The 13,775-nt window shown below is 47.4% G+C and overlaps 1 protein-coding gene across 1 annotated transcript in view; it reads left to right on the top strand.

Annotated features, from left to right (window-relative positions):
• Positions 1-13,775, top strand: part of CRYL1 (crystallin lambda 1) — a 121,900-nt gene that overhangs the window by 72,991 nt on the left and 35,134 nt on the right. Inside the window, 1 exon segment of the mRNA NM_001082278.1 lies at positions 7,263-7,424. Within this exon segment, the coding sequence (NP_001075747.1) occupies positions 7,263-7,424 (162 nt within the window).

The following is a 13,775-nucleotide window of genomic DNA, read 5'->3' as shown; positions in this document are numbered from 1 at the left end:
TTCACAGTTATAAACTGCACACCTTTCCAAGTAGCAGCTTAAAATCTCGTGCTCCCTTGCTCCGTCCCACCTGGGGAACATGAGCCGTCCATCCGTGCGGTGTATCCACACGACATGTGCCACCCTCCCGTTAGTCACTGTTTTGGTTACTGGATCAGTGGTCCTGGTTTCACAGTGCTTGTGTTCAGGCCACCCTTATTTTACTCAATAGTGGCCCTGGAAAACAAGAGTAGTGGTGCTGGCAATTCAGATATGCCCAAGAGAAGCTGTGAAGAGCTTCCTTGCCGAGCAAAAGGTAAAAGTTCTCAGTGAGGAAAGAAAAAAATAACCATATGCTGAGGTTGCTAAGGTCGGCTGTAAGTTATTATTTTGTTAATCTCTTATTAGCCTAATTTATAAATTAAACTTCGTCGTAGGTGTGTATGTTTAGGGAAGAAGCATGGTGTATATACATGGGGTTCAGTACTCTCCCTGGATTCAGGCATGCCCTGGGGGTCCTGAGATGTATCTAGGAGACAGATAGCCCCCTAGATAGATATATAGATAGATAGAAGATGGGACATAGGGCAAAGGGCAGGTGGGTTTGCTTTGTAGTCAATTCTAAAAGACCTGTTCCCTAAGCTTGGAGTTCCTCATTTTACCAACCCGGAAGCCATCCTCTCCCTCCCTGGTCGTCCCTCCCTACCCTTGAGCATGAAGGATGTCCTGGCCCTTAGTCTCTGACCTCAGCCTCTCCTGCCCCATTCAGCCTCTCCTGCCCTGTTCAGCCTCTGTGACGGCACTTGGCTGAGCTAACTGGCCAGCTTACACGTAAGGTAAAATCTCAGATCCTTGATACATTTTTGACACTGTCCTGAAATAGTGCCCTGCCTTGAAGTGTGTGTGTGTGTGTGTGTGTGTGTGTGTGTATATATAAATAAACTTGAACAATAGAGGAAAAATCACTTTTAATCCTGTCTAAGATTTTTATCTTGAGAGCCTTTTTATGTACTTCCTTCTATTCTTTCCACTTTAATAGAAATTTAATCTTACTGTTATACAAAATTGTGTCTTGCTTTCAAGAATCAACGTTCTGGGGCTGGTATTGTGGCATAGCAGGCAAAGCCACAGTCTGTAATGACAGCATCCCACATGGGCACAGGTTCCTGTCCCAGATGATCCACTCCCGATCCAGCTCCCTGCTGATGGGCTGGGAAAAGCAGCGTTTGGGTCTCTGCCACTCGTGTAGGAGACCTGGGAAGAAGCTCCTGGCTTCAGCCTGGCCCATTGTTGACTGTTGTAGCCACATGGGGAGTAAACCAGCTATGGAAGACTCTGTCTCTGTCTCTACCTCTTTCTGTAACTTTCAAATAAATAAATAAAATCTTAAAGAATTAACATTCTGGGGCAGCTGTTTGATGTAGCTGTTAAGACCCCTGCACCCCATTTCAAAATGCCTGGGTTTGAGTCCTGGCTCCACTCTCAATTCTGGATTTCTGCCAGTGCACACCTTAGGAGGCAGCTTGTGACAGCTCAAGTACTTGGGTCACTTCCGTGTACATGGGAAACCTGGATTGAGGTCCTGGCTCTGGCCTGGCCCAGCCCGGGCTATTTCAGGCATTTGGGTAGGGAACCAGCAAGTGGGAGATCTCTCTGTATCTCTGACTCTGTCTCTGTCTCTCTTACTCTTTCTATACCTCTCAAATAAATAAAATTTTTTTAAAAATTGATTCTTGGTACTTTAAAGATTCCCAGATTTTGTGTTTATGCTGTTTCCAGCACTTTGTTTGAAAAAAATATTTCTCACAAGGAAGAAGTGAGATTATTAAATATTAGAAATTCAGCTAAGGTATATGATAAATGCAGGTTTGCTATTTTTTCCATGTTGTGGCATTTTAACCCAGTTCTAAATGAATTGTTTTGTAAAGGGCAGTACTGGAGAAAATGGCTGGTATGAAGATGGGACTAGACACGTAGCTGGGATTGCTATGATGCCTGTGTAGGCTTGGCCTGTGCTGGGTGCAGGTGATCACCTGCTGCTCTTCAAAGCAAACATCCATCATCCTTCCAACTGAGGCCCCTGGGCCCCTTGGGAGTCACATTCCTAGCTACCGCCTGCACTGACATTTGCTTTGGAAGGCTCTCTGGTTGTGAGTGGTTTGTTTTGGATTATTGTAGGACTCAGTTTAGTACTTGTAATATGCTCGCTTTTATATATATCTATATACAAAAACCCTTATTTTGATGTGTAAGGAAAAAAAAGTGCGGCCCTGGTTGGGGCACAGGGCAGGTGTTGCCCATGATGCTGAAAATTCTGCCCTTTTGTCTTTTTTTTTTTTTTTTTTTTTTTTTTTGGACACTGTATTGTTGCTTCTGAAAGATTTCATCATTTTCTTTTAGATAATTATAGTGTCCACCTCTTGAGCAGTGTGATCATGCAGTTTCTGAATCTGGTGGATTCTTAGGATTGTGTTTCTGGGAGGAACAGAGAAGAGAGAAACTGGTGGTGTTAATGAGACAGACTGAAGCATGAGATTGAAGTAGTACTAACAGACATAGTGCTTGGTTATTTCAACTTCAACCTGCTTTGCTATGATTGTAGAAGGATTCGAACTCAGCTCCCTTTTCTTGCCAAGTCATCCCCCTTAGAACTGGCCACTAGAACTTCCTTGCATGTAAAATGCCCTTACTGAAGTCTTGTCTTTTTTTTTTTTTCTTTCTTTATGGAAAGCACATTAAAGATTGCATCCAGATATTTTGCAGTAGCAAATGTAAATTTTCCAGCCACAGGAATTCAGCCTATTAAAATGCCTGGGTTGATTTTTTTAAGATTTATTTATTTATTTATTGAAAGGTAGAGTTGCAGAGGCAGAGAGAGAGGGGTCTTCTAACCACTGATTTACCCCCCAAATGGCCACAACTACTGGAGCTGGGCTGATACAAAACCAGGAGCCAGGAGCTTCCTCCAGGTCTCCCATATGGGTGCAGGGGCCCAAGGACTTGGGCCATCTTCCACTGCTTTCCCAGGCCACAGCACAGAGCTGGATCAGAAGTAGAGCAGCCAGAACTCAAACTGGTGCCCACATGGGATGCTTTACCTGCTACGCCTCAGCACCGGCCCCTGGATTGATTTTAAAAACCTCAACAGAAGTCATTTTCAACGTAGAAATGTGTTGGCGAATGTGTGCTACACAGTACCCGGTAAACTTCAGGAATGAGAGCGCCCCCTCTTCTTGGAATTGCTCTGTTACTGTGGCTATGCTGGTTTCCTAAAACAGCACTAGTGAGGTGAATGAATCACATGGGTAATTTCTACTGATGATGAAAACACTGAAGCTTATGCTGATTTAGTTAAAAAGAGGAGAGAATTGAAATTGCACTTGTAACGCCGCCATCATTCAGGTTTCTGCCTTCACAGAGGAAAGGCAAAAGGGTCAGTGTTGGCACCATGAATGTCTGAGCCAGTATGAGTCAGTAAGAGGAAACTCCTTTTCTTAAAAAAAAAAATTCATTTTGTTTCAAAGGCAGAGACAGCACAGATCTTTGTCCATTGATTCCCCATATATTCACAACAGCTGATGTTGGGCCAGGCCAAAGCCAAGAGCTGGGAACTCAATACAGATCTCTAGCAGGGATCTGCTGCCTCCCAGGGTGGGCATCAGTAGGAAGCTGGAGCTGGAAATGGAGCCAGGACTGCAATCCAGGCACTTGGAAATGGGATGCCGGTGTCCCAAGTCTAACCCATTCCTTTTGGTAACAGTCATCCTCTCTATCCAGGGTTTCACTCTCTGTGTTGCCTGCTGGTAAACTGTGGCCACAAAATATTAAATGGAAAGTTCCAGAACTAATTCAAAAGTTTTAAATGACTTAAAAATGCTTTGCATTGTAATCGACAATAATGGCACCAATTTGTGAGGTGTATGGTATGATAATCCGATACACATATACAAAGTGTATGATGACTGAATCGGGGTCATTAGCATTTTCATCTTACAAATGTTATTACACTATATTGTTAGGAGTGTTCTCTTTTGTTATTGTCAATTTCTCACTATGCCTAATGTATAAATTAAGCTTTTATAACTATGTATGCACAGGGGAAAACATGGTATCTGTAGGGTTTGGTACCCACTATAGTTTCAGGCCTCGATGAGGGGGTGTCTGGGAATGTGTCCTGGCAGGAAGTGGGACACCTGTCCCATTGGCAGTTGTGATGTTATTGGGGGGCATTGTTGAGCATTCCTTTCCCCAAGGTTTTTGTTTTGTTTTACCCAAATCTGGACCTACCCATGGTGTCTGCACATGAAAATATTACATACGTGTCCACTGACGCAACAGAACTCAAAGCAGCAAAAGTCACTGCTCCGAGTGATGCTGTCAAAGTGGAATCCAGCAGAGCCCAGCTGATTCCCTCCAGTATGCAGGGACGTTTGCTAACTCTTCCTGCGTGGGGACTTTCTCCCTGGGATCCTGGGAGAGACAGCAGGGCGGAGAATACATGTGTGGGCTCCCCGCTGAGCCAGTTTAGGTGTTCTCCCCTCTTCCTTCCGGCCCTTAAGGGCGCAGAGCATGGCCCTGGCCTCTCTGAGTTGCCTCATCCATCACAAGCGAGACAAGTCCTGGTTAAACGTCAGACTCCTTTTCCCAGGCCCAGGAGATCCAAATGAATGGCAAGGAAATGAACTCAGGTGTGACATGGCCAGAGGCTTGGAACCCTGGCCCAGTGCATCCCACATAATTGGGTTACTCTTAAAAACAGCGGCAACCACAAAACTTCGAGCCAAGGTGCCATTAAAAACCCTTACATAATTGTAGCGGGTTTGGGTTTCCTCTGGTTCAAGTTTTCTTGCCTCTTTGATAATCAGACGATCTGAAGAAAAGCATAGAATTTCAGGGGGAATCTGCATGACAGGCTTACAATGAACCCATTCAGGAGGCGCCTTTCATGAGCTTAAACAGGATCTGCTCCATTCTGCGTCCCTGGCTTTGCTACAAGGCTCCATTTAAACTTAACCCAACTTGCAGACTTAACTGATCCAGGAAGGACTCAATGCAACCAGCCAGTTACTGTAGCTCCTTTTCCCCCCTGCTGATAAGGGGCCTGTGCACAAAGGGCTTTAACAGTTCTTAAATGACTCCATTTTCTCTGCTGTCTTTCAGATGTGCTGCTTACATGACCTTTTGTTCTTAATAAAATTTCACATGGTTTGATTATGTTTTTTGAAAGTATAAACAAACACAACATTGACTAACTTTAGAGTGAAACTTTAAAAAATCTCGTAGATGGTACAGAAGTGAAAATCATACATCATATTGTTACGGTTGACTTTGATATAGTGTATTATTATTAACTGTAGATCTTGTTCAACCTGAAAATATGAGGCTTTTGAAAGTTCTTGAAAATGGAATCAAAAGGGTATTTGCACCCTTATTTTGGTGCAAAAAGTTTTGAAAGACATGCAGGATTTTTTTTTTTTTTTTGCAATTTGCATTTTCCCTGGACATTTTGAAGACCCCTGGTATTTCTTTAATTTTGAGGTATGCTTCTGACAATTCTAGTAGTACTTCAGCATTGCGCTCCCAGTTTACGCACTTCTGGTCATTTTTACTACCTTATATGTCAATCTATCTAGCATTTCAGTAAAATTGGCCAGGTGGTGAGGGACTGTGAGAGAACCGTACTGCTAATATGAGGGACTGCCAAAAGTTGATAGAAAAATGGAATTAAAAAATAAATTTATTTTGGTGCAAAAAATGGAAATCCATGTACAGTGTTTTCATAATTAATATGTTTCCATGAACTTTATCAAGTCCACCATACTACTTCTGTTCCCCTACTTCTGTTCCTACTTCTGTTCAGGGTGTACTTGGCTGACACAGAGTAGCTGGGGAGGAGGGAGCCCTGATCCTGGAACAGAGAGGGAAATGCTGGGTGATGTATCTGGTTGCCACCCCTCTGAGAGCTGTGAGCACCCACATTTTGCATCGACACCTCTGAATAGTGGCCCCCAGACTTTACTTGGAACAGGAATCACCGGGATGCCTGTTAAACATGGGGATGCCTGGACCTGGTCCCCAGAGACTGATTCAGTCAGTCTGGGGTGGGGGCCTGAGAATATGCATTTTAACCGTGATTAAGCTCGGGTGGTGATCTTACATGATGGGAGTCATTACCCAAAGGGACTGTGGGGAGACCATACTGCCTCCCCTGTAGCACCTGTTGCCCCCAAGTGAGCAGGGACCCACATCAGGTAGGAGGGACTCCTGGGCTCATCTCCAAAGGTGCAAAATGCAGGAGGCCCCAGCTCCCTCCTCCTGTTCCCCTCTGTTCCCAGGAGCCTGCCTGCCTCACCTGGGCTGGCTGGGGCTTGAGGATGCCTCTCCCTCCCACCCCAGCTGTGTAATTAGAATCTCTGAGGGTTGTTATCTGTAGTAATTAATCCAATTGCCCCCTCCCCAGCCCCATTAAAAGTAATTTTAGACTTTTAGAAGCACAGGGCTTTTCCAAAACAGGACTTCCAATTAGAAGTGGATTCTCGAGAGGCCTTTTGGGAATTACGGATGTAACGTGTTTGTTCATTTCACGAGGATGGAAATTTTCCTTGAAGATTGGTTGCTCGATGGTCAGAACAGATGGGAAAAAAAGTGCTGGTGATGGCTGTTGGTGTTCACAGCCGTTTGCCTGAGGAGCTGGTATGTGTTCTGTTGGCGGCATCCACCCCCGTGTGGTTGGCGAACTGGATAATTATGAGAATCTTCAGCTGCCAAGCTTTTTTATGATGAGAATTTTCAGACCCATACAAAACTGGAATGTATGACAAACTCCCATGCAGTCATCACTCACTGTCCAGTGTTGTCAAGAAGTTTCGCATTTTCAGCAGCTTTTTCTTTTTCTTTTTAAGATTTATTTGAGAGGCTGGTTCACTCCCCCAAATGTCCACAACAGCCGGAGCTGGGCTGATCCAAACCCAGGAGCCAAGAGCTTCTTCTGGGTCCCCCATGTGGGTGCAGGAGCCCAAGCACTTGGGCCAGCTTCCATTGCTTTCCTAGGCCATCAGCAGGGAGCTGAATTGGAAAGTGGAGCAGCCAGGACATGAACTGTCACCCATATGGGATGCCAGCACCACAGGTGGAGGCTTAACCTACTACACCCAAAGTAGCCTTTTCTTTTTGAGTTTTTCGGGACGTTTTCATATGGGATGAAGCCCCTTGAATGAATCGGACTTGTGCTGCTGTGCGTGGGGCCTGAGTGCGGTGACCGTAATACATTGTGTCCTCCTCAGGAATGTGTTCCAGAAAACCTCGACCTGAAGAGGAAGATTTTCGCTCAGTTAGACAGCATCGTCGACGACCGCGTGGTGCTGAGCAGTTCCAGCTCCTGCCTCCTGCCCTCCAAGCTGTTTACTGGCCTGGCGCACGTGAAGCAGTGCATCGTGGCCCACCCGGTGAGTGCTTCCCACCTACGGTTGCGCAAGTTGCAGCGAATCCACCGGCTGATGTTTCGACATGCCTCTCTGGTTCTTAGAGGTTTATTTATTTATTTGAGAGGTGAAGTTACAGAGAGATAAGGGGAGACAGAAAGAGAGAGGAAGAGAGCTTGTGAGAGAGCTCTTCCAATTGCTGGTTCACTGCCCAAAGAGCTGCAATGGCCGGGGGCTAGGGCTGGGCCAGGCCAAAGCCAGGAGCCAGGAGCCTGGAGCTTCTGGGTCTCCCACGTGGGTGCAGGGGACCAAGGACTTGGGCCATTCTCCGCTCCTTTCCCAGGAGCATTAGCAGGAAGCTGGATCAGAAATGGAGCAGCCAGGACTCGAACTGGCACCCTTATGGGATGTCAGGGTCGCAGATGGCTGCTTAACCCATGACACCACTACTCTGGGCCATCGAAATGCTTTATTGAGCTACAGTTCACATGCTGCACCATTTGCCAGCTGAAATTGTATGAGGGGACTTTAAAAATTTTGTGGGAAAATGACGTTAAAAGGTAAGTTTGGTTTTGGTGCAAAGAAAGTTTGGAAGCCCCTGTGTATAGTTTACTCAAAAAGTTCATAGACATGCATGTGATGAAAGGCACATGCTTGGTTTTAAAAAATCTATTCCTATTTGCCATGAATTTTCAAGAAAATTCATTTGAGGGGAAGGGGAGAGTAAGTGAGAGAGAGACAGAGAGGGATTCCAGCCACTGATTTACTCCCCAAATACCTACAATGACTGGGCTGGGGCTGAAGCTGGGAGACAGGAATGCAATCTGGGTCTTCTGCATGGGTGGCAGGGCTCCTACGTCTTGAGCCATCATTTGCTGCCTGCCATCGGCAGGAAGCTGGAGTCTGGAGCTGGGAATCAAACCCAAGTACTCGGATGTGGAATATGTGCCTTGACTGGTAGGTGAAGTGCCCACCCCTCCTTGAACTTTTTGAGGTGTCTCAATAGCTATAGTACATTTGCAAAGTTATATGATACCAGCATTTTACAGAAAGGACTTTGTCCCCAAATCTGTTGAATTCTGTTTATGTGCCTAATGCGTGACGGCCAGAAAAAGCCATGCTCTCAGGCTTTCACCCTTGGTCACTCACTGTGTAGCCAAGAGGGCTGACTACTAACATAATTCTACTCCCAAAGTCAAAGTGCTTTATTCGAAATGCATACACTGAGTAGGGTGTTGTGGAGCTGTCGCTTTGATTGCGTAGCTTTGAGTGGGGTCAGTCTTTCTAATGTGCCAACTTCGAGGTCTACTCCCAAGATTCTGATCCAGGAGGTCTGATTTGAAGCCCTCCCTCCCCTGTTTCCCCATTCCATCCCAACGTTGTGTTAACTTGGCAAGGTTATTCATCAGGATCACTATCTGAGGCACCCTGGACAACGGGTTCCCAATTGGCCTGCAAGTACTTGGTGAATCTTCTTGAGGTGAATGTATCAATGTGAGGAATGGGTAACAAGAGTGGGGATTTGAGCTCTGACTGTGAGCTCAGCCTTTGACCTAGGGGAACCTGGATAGCCTGTTAGGAACAGAAGGCTAACAGGTCTATCCATGCCAAAGACGATGTGTATAATGCTGGCCACACCCTTGGCACAGCCGGGTCATCACAGGACAAGGTTGGTGAGAAGCCACACAGAGGAGTGGGGCCAGCTTGGGTAGGATCTGGTTGGCCTGATGAAGGGGAAGGTGTTTGGGGAAGGGCACAGCAGAGACCTGGGAGTCCGGACAGGCACGAGCGTGGAGGATCCTGAGGAGGCTGTGGCTGGAAGAATACAGGTGCTCAACTTGAGGAGCAGGAGGAGGAAGTTGGAGGCTCAGTCACACAACAGGCTGAGTATCCACGATGCTGGGGAGCAGAGGAGTTTCAGAGTTTGGAATATTTGTGTGGAGTTTTCTGCTTGAGCGCCCCTAATGGGAAGATCTGAAATCGGAGGTTCTCCAAAAACCTGAAGCTTTCTTTCTTTTTTTTTCTTAAAAGATTTATTGGGGCCGGTGCTGTAGCATAGCAGGCAAAGCTGCTGCCTGCAGTGCCAGCATCCCATATGGAATCAGTGTGAGTCCCGGCTGCTGCACTTCTGATCCAGCTCTCTGCTGTGGCCTGGGAAAGCAGTGGAAGATGGCCCAAGTCCTTGGGCCTCTGCACCCATGTGGGAGACCCAGAAGAAGCTCCTGGCTTCAGATCAGCCCAGCTCTGGCCATTGTGGCCATTTGGGGAGTGAATGGAAGATCTCTCTCTCTCTCTTTCTCTCTGCCTCTCTGTATCTCTGCCTTTCAAATAAATAAAAAAACTTTTTTGAAAAAATTTATTTGAAAGGCAGAGATGCAGAGAGAGAAGAGGTAGGGGGAGCAAGAGAGAGAGAACTCCATCTACTGGTTTACTTCCCAGATGGCTTCCAGCACTGGGCCAGGCCAAAGCCAGGAGCCAGGAGCTGCTTCTGGGTCTCCTACAGGGGTGCAAGGACCCAAGCACTTGGGCCATCTGCTGCTGCTTTCTCAGGTGCATTAGCAGAGAGCTAGAATGAAAGTAGAGTAGCCAGGACTTGAACCAGCTCCCATATGGGATGCCGGTATTGCAGGTGGAGGCTTAACCTGCTGTACCACAACGTTGACTCCAGCCTGAATTTTCTGAGCATTACGTTGGTACTCAGCAAGTCCAGTATTTCAGAACCCAAGCTGTGGTTGTGCAGAATCAAGAAAATCACCATGAGGAATGGAGATCGGCTCAGACATAGAACAGCAGCCTGAGGCACTGGAAGTGCTGCTTTGGGAGGGCGACAGGGAGCCTTTCTCTAGGGAAGGCAGGGCCCAGAGGGGAGCAGTGGCTGCACAGGACGAGGCCTGGGATTGTGGGCACTGGATTCCTCTTTTGGAGCAGGAGCGGTTGAGCGTGGGGAGGTGGAGGAAAAGGGCAGGGCGTGGAGGCCTGCAGGTGTTGCACGTACACAGCTGCCTGTTTCTGGGTGTGGCCACATGTGGACAATCAGTGGAAAGAGTGCGGAATGGTTACGAAGTCCACGGAGACTGGGACCGGTGGCATGTTGGAAAGGAGCAGCCACAGTCAGTGCTCTGAGAGCCGAGAGGGGTCTGTGCTGAATGCACCTGGATATCAAGTCCATGAAACCTGTTGTCTGTTTCTGTGACATCCGTGAGGGTACTTCAAAAATTTCATGAGAAAATGGAATTAAAATATGAGTTAGGGGGCCCAGCACTATGGTGCAGTAGGTTAAGCATCTGCCTGGGGTGTCGCCATCCCATGCAGGCACTGGTTCGAGTCCTGGCTGCTCCACTTCGGATCCAGCTCTCTGCTGTGGCCTGGGAAAGCAGTAGCGGATGGCCCAAGTCATTGGGCCCTTGTACCCGTATAGGAAACCTGTATGAAGCTCCTGGCTCTTGGCTTCAGATCAACACAGCTCTGGCCATTGTGGCCATTTGGGGAGTAAACCAGCAGATGGAAGACCTCTCTCTGTCTGTAATTCTGCCTCTCAAGTAAATAAATATTTATTTTTTTAAAGACAAGTTGGCTTTGGTGCAAAATTCCTTTCTCCACACATGGTTTCCATAGACTTTGAAGTACTCTTGTGTGTGTGCACAGGAAGCACTGTTAGAAATTGAGGGTGTCAGTCTGTTGCTTAAACTTCTAGGTTTTTTTTTTTTTTTTTAAAGATGTATTTATTTACTTGAAATTTAGTTACACACAGAGAGAGAGAGAGGTCTTCCATCCACTGGTTCACTCCCCAGATAGCCGCAACGGCCAGAGCTGCGCTGATCTGAAGCCAGGAACCAGGAGCTTCTTCCGGGTCTCCCCCAAGGACTTGGGCCATCTTCTGCTTTCCCAGACCACAGCAGAGAGCTAGATTGGAAGTGGAGCAGCCGGGGCTTGAACCGGCGCCCATGTGGGATGCCGGTACTCAGGCAGCATCCTTAACCACTACACCACAGCACCGGCCCCAGACTTTCAGGTTCCAACCAGTGTTTTCACTTTTAAATTAACAATAACAAGAAAACCTAAATGAAATTATTCAAAAGATACCCTCTAAGTTCTTTGCAAAGACTTGGGCCATGTCCCTGGGATTCTGAACCACCTGATAGGGCAAGGCTACAACTGGCTCACTTTCCTCCTGGCCACAGCCAACAGAGAGCTTTCTCTCCCTATATCCACGCTCATCCCATCCCAGCATCCCTTGCTTCTAATTACTTGACCAAAGACCAACACCATGGTTCCAGGAAGTCCAAACCTTATCTTGAAAATGAGTCTCTCTTAGTTGTCATCAAAGAAGGAAGTACTTCCCTCTGAGGGGAAGAGAGAACTTCCACTTTGCTTATGGCCTTTTTTAAATACTGAAGGTTTTTGTGGATTCAAAAGGCTTCCATAACCTTGGCAGCTCATGTCAAGAGCCTCAGGTGATCACTGATGTCATACATAAGAGTGCTAATTGTTAAATTAACAACAGGAGTCACTGTGCACTAACTTCCCATGCAGAACTCAGTCCTCAAAGAATTGTAATGTGAGAGTTAATAGTAAAACTTGTTCTCAAAGATTTATTTCAATTTAGTGTATTAACTGGAGGATATTCTTACATCTTATAAGTTTTAGGTAAGCTTAAGTGCCCAACTCCATTTCTTGTTTCCTTAGGTGCTTCTTTAATTAATGATAAAACTTGTTCTCAAAGAAAAAAAGTATAGTATTGCAAAAATTAAAAGAAAAATAAGGAAATAGGAGGAAGTATGGGAGTGAGGGAGAATGGAGTGCGAAGTGTCATTATGTTCTTAAAAGTGTTGGTATCAGATACATGAAATTAGCTCCCTTTATATAAAAAAATTAAAAATAGTTAATTAAAAATACATATGATAAAATTAATCTCTCGTTACCTTTGTGAAATATTTGTAACCAAAACTGGTGTTGACTAGAGCCAATCAAACAGCTGAAGTTAACTGTCTTCGTGGTTTTAATCCCTCCTTTCTTCTGCTCTCCAAGCTCATCATTCTGCCAAACTCTGTGGGCATGAGGGTGGAAGGTGCCTTCAGGAAGTTGGGACAGGAGGTTCCCAGACAATCCAGAACCCTGTGTGCTCTCTGAGGGGCCCTTCAGTCCCCAGGCGTCATCACCTGCACAGGAGCCAGCACAGCGGATGATTGACAACTGCAAAAGTTCGCCACCACCCCCACCCCTGCATGGAGGAGTCTGTGTAGCACCTATGCATTCTCTTGGGCACCTCATGCAGGGGTGGGGGTGCACGTGCATCCCTCCTGTCTTGGGGGCTGGGCAGAGGGCGCTGACAGGGACAGGCAGAGCCAGCAGCGCTGGGGTAGTCCAAATGGGGCTAAAGGCCCGTTCGGGCCCACGAGTGTGCAAGCTGCATTCTTTCCTCTGCGTGTTCTTCCTCCCCTTGTCTGCCTCATCTGCCCCTGGCTGTGGCTTGGCAGTGCTGCCCGTGTGGCTGGTAGGGTGTGTTGGTTGAAGAGAGTCTGAAAGTTGGGTTTGGTCCCAATCTTGGAATCTGTAGGCCTGCGGTCAAAGCAGCGGAGGATTCTGGTCCCACATTAGCTGCATTTCCTAATCCTCTGCTGTGTCTTTGAGCTGGGCTGGGAGGGGACTCTGGGGGGCGCGTGCCGTCTGGAGCCAAGCGTTTGCTGCTCCCAGCAGTGCTCGCTTCCGTTGGGAAGGCCCTGTGTGCTCCCCAAGCCATCTTTTCTGGCTCTCTCCAGGTGACCTGGAAACCATCTGCCCTCATGTCGGTGGACAATTAAATATCTGGTGGACTTGCCGTCCGCGGAGTGCGTGTGTGGCTGTGTGGCCACATGTGCATCTGCACAGCGCTGCTGTGCTCAGGGATGAGAGAGAGCCTTTGAGCTCTCCCTGGAGGGCGCAGCCGGGACGTATCAAACACTGAGGAATTAGCACTGCTGGCCCTCCTCCTAGCCCCTGCTTTACCATCCTGGGTAGAGGAATCTACCCAGCCTGGCACCCCTCTCGCCTGTCTTCCCCGACTGTGGCTGAACTGTCAATGGCCAGACTATCCCCTGGGAGCGCAGACTGGCCGGTTCCACCTGCCCAGTGAGGGTGAAGGACGCCTCTGTGGGCTGCCATGCTGGCCTTGATCACATGTGCAGCTCCCGTTTCAGGTCCCTGAGGGGACCAAGAATGCTCCCTTGTCCTCACGCCCTGCCCAGGCTCTTGCAAAGCCTGATGGCTCCTCCCTCCACAATCTGTGCCTTGGGCTATGTGTGGCCCCTCCGGGAGACCCCAAGCACCTTCTCCTGGGGTCTTTAAGAAATTGCCTCGTTTTCTGGATGCTTGTTTTTCCTGTTTCTGGAGAGCCCC

This window comes from Oryctolagus cuniculus, chromosome 9 (genome assembly GCF_051225735.1).
Source record: "Oryctolagus cuniculus isolate XC-2025 breed Fujian yellow rabbit chromosome 9, ASM5122573v1, whole genome shotgun sequence".
In the NCBI taxonomy this organism is placed as follows: Eukaryota; Metazoa; Chordata; class Mammalia; order Lagomorpha; family Leporidae; genus Oryctolagus; species Oryctolagus cuniculus.
Note: the sequence above shows the minus strand (reverse complement) of the source record. Positions and strands in the feature narration are given on the sequence as shown.